The 17707-nt window shown below is 37.9% G+C and overlaps 1 protein-coding gene across 4 annotated transcripts in view; it reads right to left on the reverse strand.

The window, feature by feature from the left end:
* LOC114475555 (cell adhesion molecule 2-like) overlaps nt 1-16903 on the reverse strand; it is a 330216-nt gene extending 313313 nt beyond the window's left edge. For all 4 annotated transcript variants that reach the window (XM_028466470.1, XM_028466469.1, XM_028466471.1 and 1 more), the window contains exon 1: nt 16479-16903. In XM_028466470.1, the coding sequence (XP_028322271.1) occupies nt 16479-16539 (61 nt within the window). In that variant the 5' untranslated portion in view covers nt 16540-16903. The remainder of the gene's footprint in view (nt 1-16478) is intronic.
* Nucleotides 16904-17707: the final 804 nt, after the last annotated feature.

Here is a 17707-nt window from a genome sequence, read left to right on the forward strand (position 1 = left end):
TCCCTTTGCCAGTTTTAATCCAAGTTGTGATTGGGCTTTGTGTCTCTTCTTTTCTGCAAAGTGTTTAAGATTAGTGACACATGGTTTGTCAAAGACTAGAGCTTCAGATTAGCCACGCGCTAATCCTTTGGAATTCAATGCTAATACAGACATCACGTATGCAGCATGTATGCACTCGCTCACACAGCCACACACACACAAAAACACACAAACGTGTACAGATTGACACTGTACGGGAGGTTTAGAAAATAAAATGTAAACCTTGTCTGACATTTGCCTCCTGGAGACATTCTTGGTCTTTTCCTGACACCATTAGTTTCTGTTTTTGACTTCAAGCTAACTGAGTCTGAGTTTACATGCCACTTACAACACATTTATTCTATGAAATCATATTTCAACTGTAAAGTAGGGCCTCCAATTCATTTTCTGAAACGAAAATGGCAATTTTGTCATTGTGATGTGTCAGGGAATACAGTATACCCTTACATGCATATTTTGGAACAATAGCATACATTAGGACAATTATTCACCGTAAACGGGTGGACAAAGAGGCAGATATGTCAATTATCACTTTAAAAACTAACGTAATATGACGGAGGTTACCTACTAAAATAGAAGTATATGATATATGAAAATGATATGAAATTAATGGATGGATACATAGAAATAGCTGTATGATACAAACTATAAAAAAAATGTATATGAGACAATATCACGCATTTATGTGCAATTTTCAATGGGAAAACGGATGGCCTAATGTGTGGCGACTTTCGCAAATGTTGCATTTTTGCAGCAGAGAAATGTGAAATTAACGGATAGATGAAGAGAAATAGCTGTACGATACAAACTAAAACATTACATTGGACAATAATACACAATTACATGCAACCTTCCACCATAAACAGGTGGACAAAAAGACAGAATTGACAATTCTCACGTTAAAGCTGAAGTAATATGACTGAGGTCACCTTCTAAAATATAAATAACGATACAAACTCGAAACATTTTTTGGGGACAATATTGGACATTGTCAGTGCATTTAGGTGCAATTTTCCACCAGAAAATAGGTGGCCTAATGTGTAGTGACTTTAGCATAGGGTGAAATATTTAGCAAAAGGGGAAAATCGTGCACAATTTCCCATATTGGTGCGTTTCTAAAGCAGAAAAATATGAAATTAATGGCAATTAGGGAAAGAAAATGAAACAGAAACCAAAAAGAAACAGGGTAAACTGACGCCAATACGGGTAAAGTCGAAACAACTAGAGCAGGGGTATCAAACTCATTCTAGTTCAGGGGCCAAATACGGAGCAATTTATCCTAAGTGGGCAGCAGATTTTAGGAGAGAAATTAGTAATTTAATCATTATTGTGCTCAAGTTTCCACTTATATGTATAAATGGATGATAAAATATGTAAGAAACTAGGGATGTAACGATTAATCGTAAGGCAGTTAAAAATTGATTCACAGGTATCACGGTTCATATCGATTTTCTGAAAATTGAATAGCAGTACTTTTTTAAACAGCAGAGGGCGCTATATATATTTATCTTTCTCTTGTCCAAATGCTGAGGCAGCGGGCGGAATCTGCTACTACTTTCTTTCTGGCCGCCTTCTACTCTTAAACATGTTCATAAATGATTCCTTACCCCTTTAGCACCGAAAGAATCGTTGTAATATTACGTGAATATCTGTAAAAGTCACGTTTTTCTATTCGCGCCCTCTGCTGGTCCAAACAAATGTCTGACGTAAATACAATCCAATGACTGTTTTTTTTTTTTTTTTTTAAAGTTCAATCGTTAAGGCACAAAATACATTTTCAGTTGCACTTTTAAAAAGAAAAAGAACTATTATGCAGTTTTGCATTGTTTACTATAGAACCAGAATTTAAATTAATAGGCTTCTTCTTCATTTGTATTATTCCTTTATTTATTCCATTCATTTATTTTTAGTTAAATTGCATTGTTTTGAATAGTTTATCAAGGGATTCTTTTGACAATGAAAAATAAAAGGAAAATAATACAGTATTTTCAATCATTATTTGTCTACAGTCCCATTTTGTAAAGTAAATCGTGAGATAATCGTATCGCCAACCCAATATCGTGAATCCAATCGTGAGTTGAGTGAATCGTTACATCCCTATGAGAAACTGATCATATCAAAGCAATAAGTGACCGATATCAGTCCCTGCAGGATGTTTACTTTCAATTTATTTAATTTTCTGACCAATCTTTATGTAATTTAGATACATATTGTGGAATAATTTGATGAAAATTGCAGGATTTTTGGAAATATTGAGAGTTCTTTAAACAATGTGAGATTAAAATTTCTAAAAAAAAAAAAAAAAAAAACTCAATAATTACCTTGAACTGGCGTTTAGTTGTTTGTCGGTTAGCAGGATTACTTTTTTGTGTAGTTGTGTTCTATTGAATCCTGTTCTACCGTTGTTCGATTCTGTAAATTTTGTATGATTTTTATGTTGTCATTTCATACATTTTACTAATTTTGTGTATTTTTATTGTCATTTTATATATTTTTCTCTCATTTTGTTTTTGATTTGTGTGTTTTTTTTTAGTCATTTTGCGGTCATTTGTCCACATGAGCCAAAGTTACTAGGATCTTACAGAGAGAGTAATTGAGGTGAATAGATAAAAATACTGTTGTTTAATATTAGATTTGTATAGATAATAACTCAATGCTACGTTTGAGGAAAAGCCCCGTCAGCTTATATTTGTGCTAAGTGTGCATGCTTCTTCCACCTACTGGGAGGTTGATCCAGAGTGAAAACATGCTATTTGCTGATTACGCTGCTGCTGCTGCGACTGAATTCACCTGCAGGCTTGTATTTTTATCATTCCATAACGACGGCTGCATTTGATCTCTCCCTTGCCTCGCTTTGGGCCTTCTTTAAATGACTTTGACTAATCGTTGAGAAAAGCAAAATACAAACCTACAGGATATTTAAAAAGAAAAAAAAAAAAATTATTTGTTCATTAAGCGAAATAAAGTGTGACTTCTCTAATGAGTGAAATGTAACTGGAAAGTCACATATTTATCAGATTTTGGGGTGGGAACCTCTGGGTACCTCACAATACGTGATACAAAGCTCAGATTAACGATTATCTATAATCTATACTAGATTAAGTGAAAAAATACAATTTTTATTTTATATCTCTGAAAGACAATAAATTGAAAAAGTGTCCTATGAACAGTGACACTATTTTAGTGCAACATTTCTGTAAATAAGTGTCAACATACCAATGTAAACAAATAAGTACAGTATCTCCAATAGTGCTTTCTGTAAACAATAAATAGGGTCTTTCTTACGAGTCACACCATTATAGTGCAATATTCCAGTAAACAATATATGGGTTCCTTCAATAAACAGTGGCAACATTTCTATGAAGACCTTCCTGCACATTTTAGTGAAAAAACAGAAAAGATTTTTGAAAAAATAAAAATGAAATTTGATACTTAACGGCAGCATATCGATAATCAATCGTGCGAAATAAATATCGCCGTATAGAGATATCGTCACAATCCTAATCAGATTATTCCTTTTACTTGAGCAAAACATGCAATAGTTGTTGGTAATATTATACCTTAAACTGTGGTTATAGATCTCTCTCTGTCTGTGTGTGTGTGTGTGTGTGTGTGTGTGTGTGTGTGTGTGTGTGTGTGTGTGTGTGTGTGTGTGTGTGTGTGTGTGTGTGTGCTTCAAAGGTGAATTGATTAAATCAGCTGCAGTCTTTTTACCATTACACAACCACTTTCCTTATTCAAGGGGGTATTTGCCAAGACCTGTACTGCAGAGTTCAGTAAATTGAATGATTGCTTTAAAGATAGGTTGGTGTTTGTGGAGAATTGTGTATGTGGCTCTCTCTGTTCTGCTGCTGCTACTATTTAGGGCCTCACTCGTTTTCTTCGAGGAAAATGTCTCTGTCAATCAAACCACATTAATGTAATGTGGTTTGTTTTTTTTTAACTATAGAAGAAACAGGCTACCCTGATCCGACTGGTATTCATCCACAATGACAGTTGTTCCAGTTTAAAGGAAAAGGGGTTTTCCAGATAAGTGTAAAAACAGCACCAGGCATTCATAATCATAATGCCCTTTACAATGACGACAACCAATGATGGAACAAAAGCCTTATGAGGGTTATTGGCTCACATCAATCACTCCTTTCTACTTCCTGTTGTGTTTCAATATCTAGAATCCAACAGAAACCTTCACATGTCATACATACTGTATATTGGTATAATGTAGGGTTTTCACTTCCAGAAACTGAAATGGTGATAGTTATTAATATGTTAAAATTTCATTTATTCAGACAACGTCTTTTTTCAGGAGATTCACTTTTAAATGTACAACTTGAGTTATCTCAGGCTGGCCACGCCCATAAAGTAGGGGCGCACCTATTGCAATTTTCACCGATCACTAATTTTTATAAAAGCCTGAACTGCCGATACCGATTACATCACATCATACACCTTGAATGTTCTAATCTTATTTTATTGTAAAACAATGAACAATACCTGTGAAACAATAGAAAAGTGTTGTTTTAACTGCACCTGGGTTAGTTTTCGCAAATATAAATTAAAAGTTTAGAACATTGCTGTTCAAAATACTAAATTATATCACTTCCTTTAGACTTTTTTCACTTTTTAAAAACAAACTAAACGTGTCCATCAGGTTCCACTGCAGACCTGTTTGGAGCTCTTTGACTAAAATAAAGTGCAGAGTCAGCAGTATTTAGTTTTACAAATAAAGAACTCCATCATTTTTCTCGCAGCAGCTTTGCTTTTTTCACAAATAAGCGCTCTCAGCGGACCCCTGGCTCTTTGGTCCGCGAGCTTTAGCATTAGCATTTGCTTGATTGCTAGCTTCAAATGCTGCATACTAGCGGTGTGGTGGTTTCTTAAATGGCGGATGAGGTAGTGTTTTGGTTGCAGCTCCACCAAGGCTTATTACCGCGTTACAGGAATTGTGATCCTTTGCTCTCTGTTTATGTATAAAACTGCCAAACTGCGGACATGCTAAGCTAACCGTGCTCCGGCTATTGTTGTTATCAACCCGTGTAGCAGAGGCATGCGCAGCACACACATGCACACATCTGTCTGTCAGTCAACTTACAGCAGAAGAGGACAGTGACTGACTTTATGACAGACTTTAACACGTGCGGAGTTAGAAAAGATTGGCGGAAAAGTTCGGTTTGATATGCAAGGATCGGCCAATCCCTCAAAATAAGGGAAATTGGCACAGATCGATCGGCCGGCCAATCGATCGGTGCATCCTTACCAGAAAGAGCTCATGAGGACACATCAAAGCGATCAGTAGATGCCTCTGAGGAAGACTGACAGTTGGCTGTCGAAACATAACGTAAATTTCAAAAAAAAATTCCTGAAAAAAGTTTAAAAAAAAGGTAAACCTAAACATATTAGTTAAAAAAAGAAGGCAAAAATTAACTTGCTGGAGATATTTTTATATTTCTTAATTATTATCAATTGGTTAATGGTCTTTAAACAAAATCAAGGGTAAATAGAGACTATATATATATATATATATATATATATATATATATATATATATATAGCCTCATATGCATTTTTTGGGACAATATCACACATTTACATTCAATTTTTCTTCGTTAGAAATGTCCCTCTGCCCAAGAATTGACAGAAATGTCAATTCTTGCCAAATATCAGACGTATTATAATGCAATATGACGGACTTCACTACAGTGATTACCAACATGTTCTTGGACAATATCCCACATTTCCACAATATTTTTTTTGCCATAAAACAAGTTTTTTAATGTGTGTCTTTAGCAAGTGTAGCAAACAGCTGGCCGTCAAATGTTGCGCAAAATCTCGCATTGAAATACGAAATTATTGACAATAATTACTTCAGCATTGGCACGATTTTGGGAAGTTTAATAGCCAGAAGGAATGACATCTGATTAGGGAAAGCAGATGAAAGCCAAACAAAAATATGTGAATATAAAGTGACACAGAGATGAAACTCAGATTTGGGGAAACTTTGAAACAGAAAACCGGAGGCTCTAATAATGGTGTTGCACTTTGTGTCACCACACAGGTTTATATATTCAAATACAAGTACAAATCAAACAAACAAACCAAAAGAAAATCCTTCAAGCGGGGTGCCAAAGAGATTTGAAAAGAAGAAGTTGCTTATCCGGACACGCCTGAGTAAGGATCAAAGGCCTTGGGCTTCAGATTGTGTAACTTGAATTAATAAAAGAAAACTTTGTGGTGTGGGTCATTATTCAACACCTTTCTGTATAAAGCAACAGTTAATGGAATTAAAGGGTTTGAATCAAAATACACAAAGAGTGAATGGGGTCTCCTGTCACACCTGACGATATCATGCCTGCTGATAAAGTTGTTTTATCATATGATGTCGAGGGGGAAGAAAAAGAATGGTTCTTTTGTTTTAATTTGAACACTGTTTCATGCTACTCTTTCATTTTAAATAGAAGATAATAGTGAAATAATGTAAGCTTGTTGTATGCACTGTGTCAGTTGGTGGAACATCTTTCTTTGCAGTCGTGCAAACACCAGTAGAGACTTCAACAAGCTGGTTTCTCACCCACACTTCCATAAAAACAAAAAAATTCATTCCCCTCCCGTTTTTTTCCCCATTCTCATATAAATGAGTAACAGGTGGCAAAGAATGGTCCAAACGTGGCAAGAAAAGAGTAATAAGTGACTAAAATGGGCCAAAAGCAGTCAAGAGTGGCAATAAATTGATAAAAAGGAGGAAACAGGTGGAATGTAATGGCAAAAGCTAGTTTAAATGAGCAAAATGTGGCAAGCAATAGTGAAAAAGGGCAAAAATGTGGAACAAAAAGAGAATCAATGTAGGGATAAAAGGAAACAAGTGGTATTTATTGGGCAAAAAGTAGCTTTTTTGGATGAAAAGTGGCAAAAAAAACCAGTTAAAGAATTGACAAAAATTGGATAAAAGTGGCAAAAAGAACATGCAAAAATGGACAAAAATTAGGAAAAAGGGTTGCTAAAACCTAAATTAAAAAAAGTGTAATTTTTTTTGTAAAGGGCAAAAATGGGACAAAGGAAGTTAGAAAATGACCAGTGCCCTTCCGACGGGCACTGTACATTACAGAAAAAAAACACCAAACGAAAAAAATATAAAAATGAGTTAAAAAAAAAAAAAAAACAACACATTTATCATGCGCATGTCTCATAGAATTAAACCAGGGAAATTGCACACGCTATTTTACTTTGCACCTGCAGACAAACCCCTTTATAATGCTACAGAGTATGTTATTAGTATGCCCATAATTGACAACTCTTCTTAAGCTCCCACTATATGAATACATACTTCCGACGGGCACTGTACTCGACTTCAAAAAAACATACATTTACAGAAAAATACAACAAAAATATGAAAATGGCTCAAAATACACAAAACTAAATGTTTATACAAAAGTACACATGACTCCATGTACATATACATATACATATACATTACACAAAAAAAAAATTGAAAAAACAGCAAAAATGTATGCACAAAAAGACAACAGAAAGATACACAAATACACGGGACTCCAAAAAACATACGTGACAGAAAAAAAACACCATACAAAAAAATATAAAATTGATGAAGTCATGTCCCATAGAATTAAACCAGGAAAATTGCACCCACATTTTGCACCCGCAAATACACCCCTTATGTTCCCACATGAATACATACTTCCGACGGGCACTGTACTATATCTATAAAGCTGCGTGCGTGTGTGTATGATTGTGGAGCGAATATCTCCTCGGCGTGATTCCTCTTCAACCTGAAACTTTGTCAAGGGCTTCCAAATACCCCGAGTTTGTGAATCTGTTATTTTGGAGTAATTTGGTCATTTCCAAATGTTTATTTTTATTTTATTTCTGCTTGACGGCACATTTAAGTTTGTCCAGAAGTGAATCCTATTCAGCTTTTGACCTCAGTGTGTGAGGGGACGCTCGCGCACCATCTATATCTATTTCACTGCACAGCTCCTTACAGTAGCGAGCTAGAGTCACGTGTGCAGCCAGAGCCAATCGCTACGCACACAGCCAAGCAGACACGGACTGTAAACACACGAGTGAGAGAGAGGTAGATAGTTTAGACTGGAGAGGGGCGAGGGGCGTCTGAGCAGCCGCGCTCACACTGATAAACTAGCAAAGCTCTCAAGTCTCACTGATTGGACCTGATGTGACTCACTGATGTACCAAAGTTAGTCTTTGTTAACATGTGCTCTGCATGTTGATTGGCTGGGAGGCTGGAAAAAGGGCGGGGGTAAGCAGAGAATGGGAGAACAGTCCGTTCCTACGGATGTTGAGGAGATAAATGACGGAGTAAAACGGTTCTGTTTGTGTTTTAAATAGTTTATTTTGGCTTTGGATTATAAGATTGGATTTATTTAATTGCTCTTTACATCCACACATTCTAAGTTTCAAACATCAGCATGTGTTATTTTTTGCCCCAAGATAGAAACAGAACCTGTCCTGCTGTAGCACAGGTTTATATTTTTATTTTGATATATTTATGGAAATGTAAAGTTCATGCAATACTCAACTAAGGAGTAGGATATTTAAACAGAATAATGCAATTAAGATTTAAATTGTTTATTGAAATACAACATCCCTTCAGTGACACACAGGAGGTCCTCGTTCCAAATTCAGACGAATGGAATGGCACCAGGACACGTAAGTTTGACATAAACATGCGCCGATATTCTGGTTGTTCTGAGGAGAGCAGTGCTGAAGGATCACTGTCACGTTGTTACACCAGTTACTGTTCACATCATCCTCATGTTCGTTTGGTTCTGAACAGGTTTATGAACCATTTCTTTATAGCGTTGACTTTAGGAGCTGCCTTCTCCTTCTTTTGCTCCTTCTCTTTCTTCTTCTCCTTCTTTCGCTCCTTCCCCTGCTTCTGCCTCTTTTCCTTCTCTTCCTCCTTCCCCTGCTTCTGCCTCTTTTCCTTCTCTTCCTCCTTCCCCTGCTTCTGCCTCTTTTCCTTCTCTTCCTCCTTCCCCTGCTTCTGCCTCTTTTCCTTCTCTTCCTCCTTCCCCTGCTTCTGCCTCTTTTCCTTCTCTATCTCCTTCCCCTGCTTCTGCCTCTTTTCCTTCTCTTCCTCCTTCCCCTGCTTCTGCCTCATCTCCTTTTTCTTTTGCTCCTTCTCCTTCTCCTGCTTCTGCTCCTGAATTGTGGCTTGCACTTTGTTGAAGGCTTCCTGTGTTTCAGTGAGCGTGGCCTTCATGATGGACATAGTCTTGATGTGGTTGGCCTGCTCCTCTTCCATTTCCCCAATTTTTTTCTCTGCTTTATCCAGGGCAGTCTGTAGTTGGACCTGCGTTTGTGTTGACTGGTTCTCATTATTGCAGAGAGCTTCCTTTTTCGTGATCGCTTTTACAGATTTTTTGTTCTCCGCCACCAGTTGGTTCCATTGGTCTGTGCGGGTTTTTAGGTCATCCTCCTTCATTTTCAGAGTGGCCTCCAAATGTGAAATCATTTTTTGTTGGTCATCTTTCTGCTTTAGGAACATTTGTTCCTTGCTCTGAAGCTCGTTAGTTACGTCCAACAAAGCAGCCTTTTCTTCATCCAACTGCTTCTTCTGAGCCTGGACCTCCTCAAGTAGCTCCCCCAGTTTAAGTTCAAGGCTGTCCTCCCACTGGCTATTTTTTATGTCTAATTCTTTTTCCATCTCATCCAGAAACATTGTGAGGTGAGAGATTTCCTCTTCCTTTAGTTGCAACAAACGGTCCTTTTTTTCCAATTCCATCTTCTGTTCATGTTGTGCCTGATCCAGTGAAAGGATATTTGTGATTTCATTGCTCTTGCTTTGAAGGATTTTTGTTTGCTCTTCTACCCACTTTCCACATCCATTACACTTTGGATTAGTGGGTTCATTGCAAGATAATTTATCAGAAGAAACTTCTGTCTTTGCTGTGATGTTAATTTCCTCCATTTTAAAATTTTAGATGCAAAACTTGTGAACGTTACCAAAAAGCTAGAGTCTCTCAAAGCAGTAGAAGTCTTGTGTCCAGAAAAAAAACCCACTGTGAGCTTTGATATCATTGCCTTTCGTGTTTGATTTTTCATCATTAAAAAGAACCCAGTGCAAGATTCTGAATGCTGATTGGCTGTTAGGAACCACTATTCAAAATACTGATAATATTACTGAATTAATTTTTTAATAGTGCTTTCCAAGAAACTCAAAGACACCTCACACTTTAAAACTCAACAAAATGGATGAAAATGTTAGTGACATTTTTTTTAGCTAGTTTTTGGGCCATTTTAATGATAAAGTAACAAAACATTCAGAAAATTCTCGAGAAAGTGGGCGGGGGCGGGGGGGTGTCCTCAAAACATGTCAGCATCATTTAATTGTACAAGTCATCATCACATGCATAATATGCATAATGACTCCAAAAACAGACAGAAAAATACATCAAACAAAAAAAAAATTTTAAAAATTAGTACAAAAAAAAAACCAGGGTAATCACACACGCTATTTTACTTTGCACCCATAAATAAACCCCTTCATAACACTATAGAGTACAGAGTATGTACACCTCTTTGTATATCCAACCTTCAAGTATATTGTCATTTGGCCATAATTGACAACTGTACTTATGCTCCCGCATAAATGCATACTTCTAACGGGCACTGTACTAGTAATTAAAATGAAGACAAAGAGCCACATGTTGAGTATCACTGACTGAATAATGACGTTATCATGGTTTTAGTAAATTAATTTAATAACTAAATTAGCCCTACCCTTAGAACACCCTCACTTTTAAAATCGCTGCTCCACCCCTGATGAGTGATTATTTGCATAAAACCCATCGTCTTCTTCATGGCGTCTCGTCGTGAGATATGTTTTTGCTACATTTGAATTTGCAGCATGCGTATCGAGATTTCCTTTGTCGCTGTCCTCGCTTTACCTTACGTCTCTCTGATGTCCAATGACACCCTGACACTGTCTGTTTTACTTAATCGTGGCTGAAGGTGGCCCAGTGAAATGTGCCCTAAACAGGTGAGAAACAACTGTCATTTGTGTTTGTAGCAGTCCAGGAGAGGCGGTTTTCTCCTCTGCCATAAAGAGCTTGTAAGCTGTGAATCCAACCACATACCCCTCAAGCCTTCTCCTCCATTTGTGTTTCAACTTTTTTTTTGGTTTGTTTTTTAACACCTGGACTAACAAAAGATTGGCTTTGATCAGAAAAAAAAATCCCTTGGCAGCAGAAGCAGCAGCAGCAGCAATGAATGTGCAGAGGATTGGACGTGCAAGTGCGTTTTTTAGGCGATGCACGGTGGAGGATTTTCAGCATTCGGGCTACAGTGACATGAGCACGGGGTGCTCTGCTGCACCTCCTCGCGTGTGTCATGCATCCCAGGCAGTGCACGGAAATGAACACGCTCTCGCATTGCAAGCGCACAGAGGTGGGAGGGAGAGTGCAAGTAAGCAAGAAAGAGGGAACATCTTGTTTTCGCCCATGTAATCGGTGGCTTTGCAAACACACACACATTCACACAAACATACAAGGACGCTTGTTATCAGAAGCGTTCCCACGCTGCAGTGCTACAAAGGCCCAACACCAGGACGGGAGGATGAAATGAGGCAGCACTGGATAGATATAAACAGGGATGGAGGGTTAGCCTTTAACAGCTTATAAGGACTCAGTGTGGGGGGGGGGGGGCACATCCTCTCTGCAGGGGCTGGTAGAAGATCACACTTCAAACACTGTAGACTTGTATTTGTCTTGTTTTTGGACTAAAATGTAATGATTGTGTTTTCTTTGTGCAATTTCTGTAATTTTGTATGTCATTTTTGTATATTTTACTCATTTCAATCCAGAAATCAAGTTTTATTTCTAAAGTGCTTTACAACAATCAAAATTGTTTTAAAGTCATTTTGTGCATTTTTGTATATTTTACTTATATTGTGTATTTTTTGTGATCATTTTGTATATTTTTATAGTCATTTTCTTGTCATTTTATATATTTTACTTATTTTGTGGTCATTTTTTGTGATTTTGTATGTTTTACTCTTTGTGTCATTACGAATATTTCACTCATTTTTAATATTTTACTCATTTTGTGTATTTTTATTGTCATTTTGTATATTTTTCTCTAATTTTGTTATTGATTTTTGCCTTGTTTTGTGTTCTTTAAGTCATTTTTTACGTGGGACGGGATCTATTTTAAAACAGACTGCCAGATAAAGGCAAAGCGACAGAAAATGGACCAAAGCATCAGAGATAAACAACCAACAGAACGGCAAACAACAGCCAGAGCCACTGGTGCACTTCAGTCTCCTCAACACCTCGGTTCCCACATTAGTTTCCCCATTAAATGGTGGTGGTGGTGAACATCTCCCCATTTTCTCTCTCCATCACTCCCATCCTCCTCCTCCTCCTCCTCCTCATCCTGCTGCTGCTGCTGCTCAGCTCTTACGTAAGCCGCTCCATTTGCATAACATCCTGTTTTGTTTTTTGTTTTTTTTTTTCTGGCTACGGCGCGGGCACATGAGACTCGCTGGATAATATGTTAACAACTCTGGCAGTTGGTAAACAACAACCTCCATCACAACACAATCACATCGCAGAGGAACGCACGGCAGGTCTCGTCTGTGGTGCAGAGATCTCTGGATGCCATCTGGATGGGGGCCAAAGGGGGCAGGAGCAGCTGTCATTCACAGCCCACATGGAGGTTTCTTCAGCCTGATAGACCTCACTCAGGGCCGAGCTGACCCGCCTGCTGTGTTAAACCTATGCAATAATAGGGTTCTCGCACTGAGAGTTGACTTGTCAAATCAGGCAGCCTAGCATTATGCTCTTCTGGGTAAGGGCTGAGACTGGTGTGTGTGTGTGTGTGTGTGTGTGTGTGTGTGTGTGTGTGTGTGTGTAAAGATAACATATATACTGTATATTTTACATCTTATTTTGTAATAAATACTCGTTTAAGGAGTAGTTTATTTTTCTAATTGTCGGAACATGAGATGCTCAGTTTGATGATTGATCACTGAGTGCGTCCTAACCAGACCTTCATCTAAACACTACAGAACTCACTCACACGTGCTGTCCCTGAAAATTTAAGCTACTGTGAAGTTGCTGTTACTCTTTTGCTTAAACCAGGGTTAAAGCTTGACACTGTTGAATGACAAAGCCTCATTTACTTTTTATTTTAGGATTGTTCTTTGCATTTTAACTCTTGAGGACAATCACAACAATAAAGTTGCACTTTTGACAATATACTGTATCTGATGTCTGCAGTCATTTTTAAGTTCAAAAAAAAAAAAAACCTCGAATCGAAACTCAAATTTTTCTTTAAAAAATCTGAGATTTTTTTTTTAGGCAAAATCACCCTGCACTAATTAAAAGGATTGAGATTTATATTGCATGTCGACATTTTGAGAAAAAAATATTGAGATATGCATTTTGGTCCATATTGCCCAGCTCTAACTCAAGTACAAGTAAGTCATACATACAAAAATAATCACAAAAAATTATAATTTACTCAGTAAAACTAACAAATTACTCAAATTCTTTTAAAACGTAAAAGTAAAATGACTGAATTAGAAATATACCCAAAAAAGTACAAGTAGTACCCATAAAAGCAACTCAATTACAGTAATGTGAGTACTTGTAATCTATTACTTTCACCTCTGGTGTGTGGCATATAGAAGCACACATCAAACAAGCCTTAGCGTTGTTCTCCTGCTACCATCATGTCTTTGCTTATTACGCCTTTTCAAATATTAGCTCTACAAACAGGGTTCAAATGCGCAGGAATATATGCAAACAATCATTCGAATTTGCACTCGCACACTCACACCTGTAATGAGCGCGCTTCCCTTTAGAAGAATGAAGAGGGAAAATATATACAAAAAAAAAAAAAAGGCTTTGGAGCATCAATAAAAAGCTACGGTGGTGGAAGCTGTCAGATATAGCCTCAGATACAGGCTCATTATGCACAAATTCATTAAGTCAAAAACGGCCCCTAATCATGACTGATTTAACTGAAGGACCGCTATCGCTCTCTGATATGCACACATGCACACACTTCAAAGTGACAACAACAAATGATCAAGGGAATTAAGCTCCAATGAGCTCCTATTTCAGATTCCCTCTTTCAGTTGGAGGAAAAAAAAACATCAGCAGAAGTCAAGATGATGCTAATTCTGCTACTTCCTGTGGTTCCTGTTTTATTTCCAGTGGGTAAAGTGGGCCAAGAATTGGAGTGGAATAATGCCATTGAATCACTTATAGGGCTGGACGATATGCACCAAAACTCATATCTCGATATTCTTTTCTCAAAATGGCAACATATGATATTAATCGATATTTTTAACTCAATAAAGTCTTAGCAGAAAGACAAATCTAGGTTAAATTTCCTGATTAAAAAAAATGCCACTTTTGGCTTTTTCTCCTATAAACGGACAGCACGTGTGAGTGAGTTCTGTAGTGTGGATGTTTAGGGGAAGGTATCTCAGTAATACGTCAAACTGGGCTTTTCATGCTGTTCTGAGAAGTAGCAAAAGCAGCAACTGCTCAATTGAGTATTTCAATAAAAAAAAGCTCTAAAATAGATATCTCAGAAATATGGAAAAACTGTTTGACTGTGTTGTATGAATAAGATTAAATACTTGCATGACTGTATGATTAAATCAATAAAAACAAGTAGATATATCTCGATATAGGCGATAATTGAAAACTCAATATATTTTTAATCTCTATATATTGACCCAGCCCTAATTACTTGTATAAAGATCTTGTACAGTATATAGCAGAGATGGGCAACTCTATCACAGCAGGGGCCACAACATGTGATTGAATCGGATCTGAGGGCCACATTATCAACATTCATGTCAGCATTCAGAATAATGATCAATCTGAGCATTAATACAGGGGGGGAAAGGGTTTTGTCTTTATGGTTTTGTTTTTTGGCAGTTTTTACTCATTAGGTGTAGGTTTTTGTTGTTTTTTGTGTTCTTTTAGTAAATTTGTGTATTTTTTTCTGTCATTTTCTGCATTTTTGTCGTCGGTTTGTGTGCTTTTGGGGTCACTTTCTGTATATTTGTTGTTGTTTTCTGTATTTTCCTGTCATTTTGAATACTTTTGTTGACAGTTTGTGTGTCTTTGGAGCTATTCTGTAATGTGCTGATGTTTTTGTAGTCATTGTGTTTGTTGAAGTGGTTGCTGCGTCTGTCTTTGTTCCCATTTTGTGTTTAATGAGTCATTTTTGTGTGTACTTTGTGTGTACTTTCGATTTGTGGGAGTTATCTAGTACATTATGTTGGGCTTTATATTCCTTCCAACTTCTTGAATTACAATTTTTGGGGATTTGCTTTGGGGTCCGTAAAAAGTTAGACTGAGGGCCACATGTGGCCCCTGGGCTGCCAGTTGCCCACGTCTGGTATATAAAGTTTCGTCATTATTCATGAGCTCACTGAGCATACATCACATGGCTATAGCAATCCAAGAATGTATGGTAGCAGCTAAATAAAGCCACTATCTGTGTTTACAACTGTTTATCCTTTTCTCTCTCTTTTTTTTTTTGGTCTTTGTTCACAAAACAATGGTTGAACCGTCTCAGAAACGGGCTCGCAGAAGTCTGTGTGACCTTGATCTTCAAAGTCACCTCATTCTGCTGTTTACAGTTGGATCATCTGTCGTCTCTTACACCCCTGCAAGCTGTTTACAGTGCAACGCTTCCAAATAGATATTCACAACAAAGCAACAACACCTTCTACAGATCTAAGTGTGTTCTTACACTTTGTGGAGTGGAGCAGGCAAGTGTGCTTTACAGCACTGACACTTATAATAACAAGTGCAACAATATTGTAAATAATATTATCTCAACTATTTTTATGAGCAACTGTGGGAAGCTGGAGTTATTTTATCCACAGACCACAACCAAATAAACCCTCAATGAACACATGAACAAAGCAGGATCCTGTTAGTTTGGCTCATAATGAGAAACCAAGAGAGTCGTTGTGCGTAAAAGAGAAGAAAAGAGAAAAAGCAGCCCCGCAGGGTTGGGTTTATTATCAAAGCGAGGTGTGTCTGTCTTTTTTTTTTTTTTTTTTTTTTCATTGCTCCTCACGCACACAGGACGCAACTCGCATGAGCGTGCACGGGCCGCACCGTGGCTGGGTCGCGTGCAGGGCAAGACAATTAGAAAGATACGATCACCTTCATTCCTCAACATTAACATCAAAGGAAAGAAAGGACACTTGCTGTCTCAGCACGCACGCGGGCGCGCGCGTGTTCGCAGCCACAAGCGCGTGCACGTTGATGGAAAACAATGCATGTGCGTGTAAAGGTGTTATGAAGATGATGGGGTGTGTGTCCTGTCTTTTACCCGCGCGTCCCACCATGTTTTCCAGAAACATGCGCACCTTGGCGCGCACACACACACGCACGGAAACATAAACGCGCACCACTCGGACTCACCTTTCAGAAGAATCCCATAAACAGTGTAAAGGGTGAAAATCAAATGACTCTTGTGAATCATCCTGTCTTCTTTCTCTGTGCTGCTCGTGCGTTCCGTGCGTAATTCTCCTTCCTCCCCGTGCCGATCGCTCTCCACTCTGGGACCGGGACCCGCTCTTTTTCAGCTGATCCAGGCGGACCTGCTCCGTGCGTCTTTTGTGCCTCTCTCAGGGTAAAACCGGGTAAACGACTTGACAGCCTGTGCACTGTTCAGAGGTGCTGCGTGGTCAGTGTTTCTGTGTCAGACTCAGTTTGATGGACTTTAGGGGACAGCTCTGACCCGAGGCTGTGCGCTGTTCTGTGGAGAAGGAGAAGTGGTTCCTCCGGTGCTGTGGGTCTGCGATGGCTCTCAGTGCACCGCTCTGCTGCTGCTGCTGCTGCTGGGAACACGAGTGAAATGTTTGAGTCCCGCCCACACGCAGGTTTGACGGACACGAGAGTTCAACCAATCACGAGGACCTGAGGCTAAGCAAAGTGCATCAGGAGAGGGAGGGGCATAGGGGGGGATCTCTGCGTTAAATGCACTGTAAAAAAAAAAAAAAAAAAAAAAAGCAACGTAAGAAAGGAAAATCTTAGTAGCATTGTTTGACATATTATTACCAACAATAAGCTCGTAATGTCAATAAAGTCATGGATAGAATTCAGCAAATTTTGATTTAGTTTTAGTCATAATTTAACCATCAGGACTATTCAGTTATAGTCTAGTTTCCCAATCAACTTTTAAAGGTCGTTAAGGTTTTAGCCGACTAAAATAAACAGGGTATTTTTATCTTACTGGAAAAAAAAAAAAAAATACATGAAGTTAAATGAAATAATGAGACACAGAGGCAAGCTACAATGGCCTCATGTAAAGGATTTTCAATATTCACCAGTGGTGAAATAACCCCAAAGTTGGGCTTCAAAATAAAAGTTGTATAAAGACACATTGTTTTAATCCCAAGAAAGGTTCATCTTTATAGTATGAATTAAAACAGAGATCAGATTGTTTTCTTACATTCCCACATGCAATAAAAATAGTAAAAAATAAAATAAAATAAAAAAAATAGTAGTAAATAGTAAAAATAAAAAATTTTAAAAATGTCTTTTTCGGATTTCAAGAGACTGTCACCCAAGAACCAATGCATATATGTGACTAATCGTTATTGATGTGAACAGTCTATGTTCATAGCTCAAAGCTGATCAAATTACAG

Source organism: Gouania willdenowi, chromosome 14 (genome assembly GCF_900634775.1).
Source record: "Gouania willdenowi chromosome 14, fGouWil2.1, whole genome shotgun sequence".
NCBI lineage: Eukaryota > Metazoa > Chordata > Actinopteri > Blenniiformes > Gobiesocidae > Gouania > Gouania willdenowi.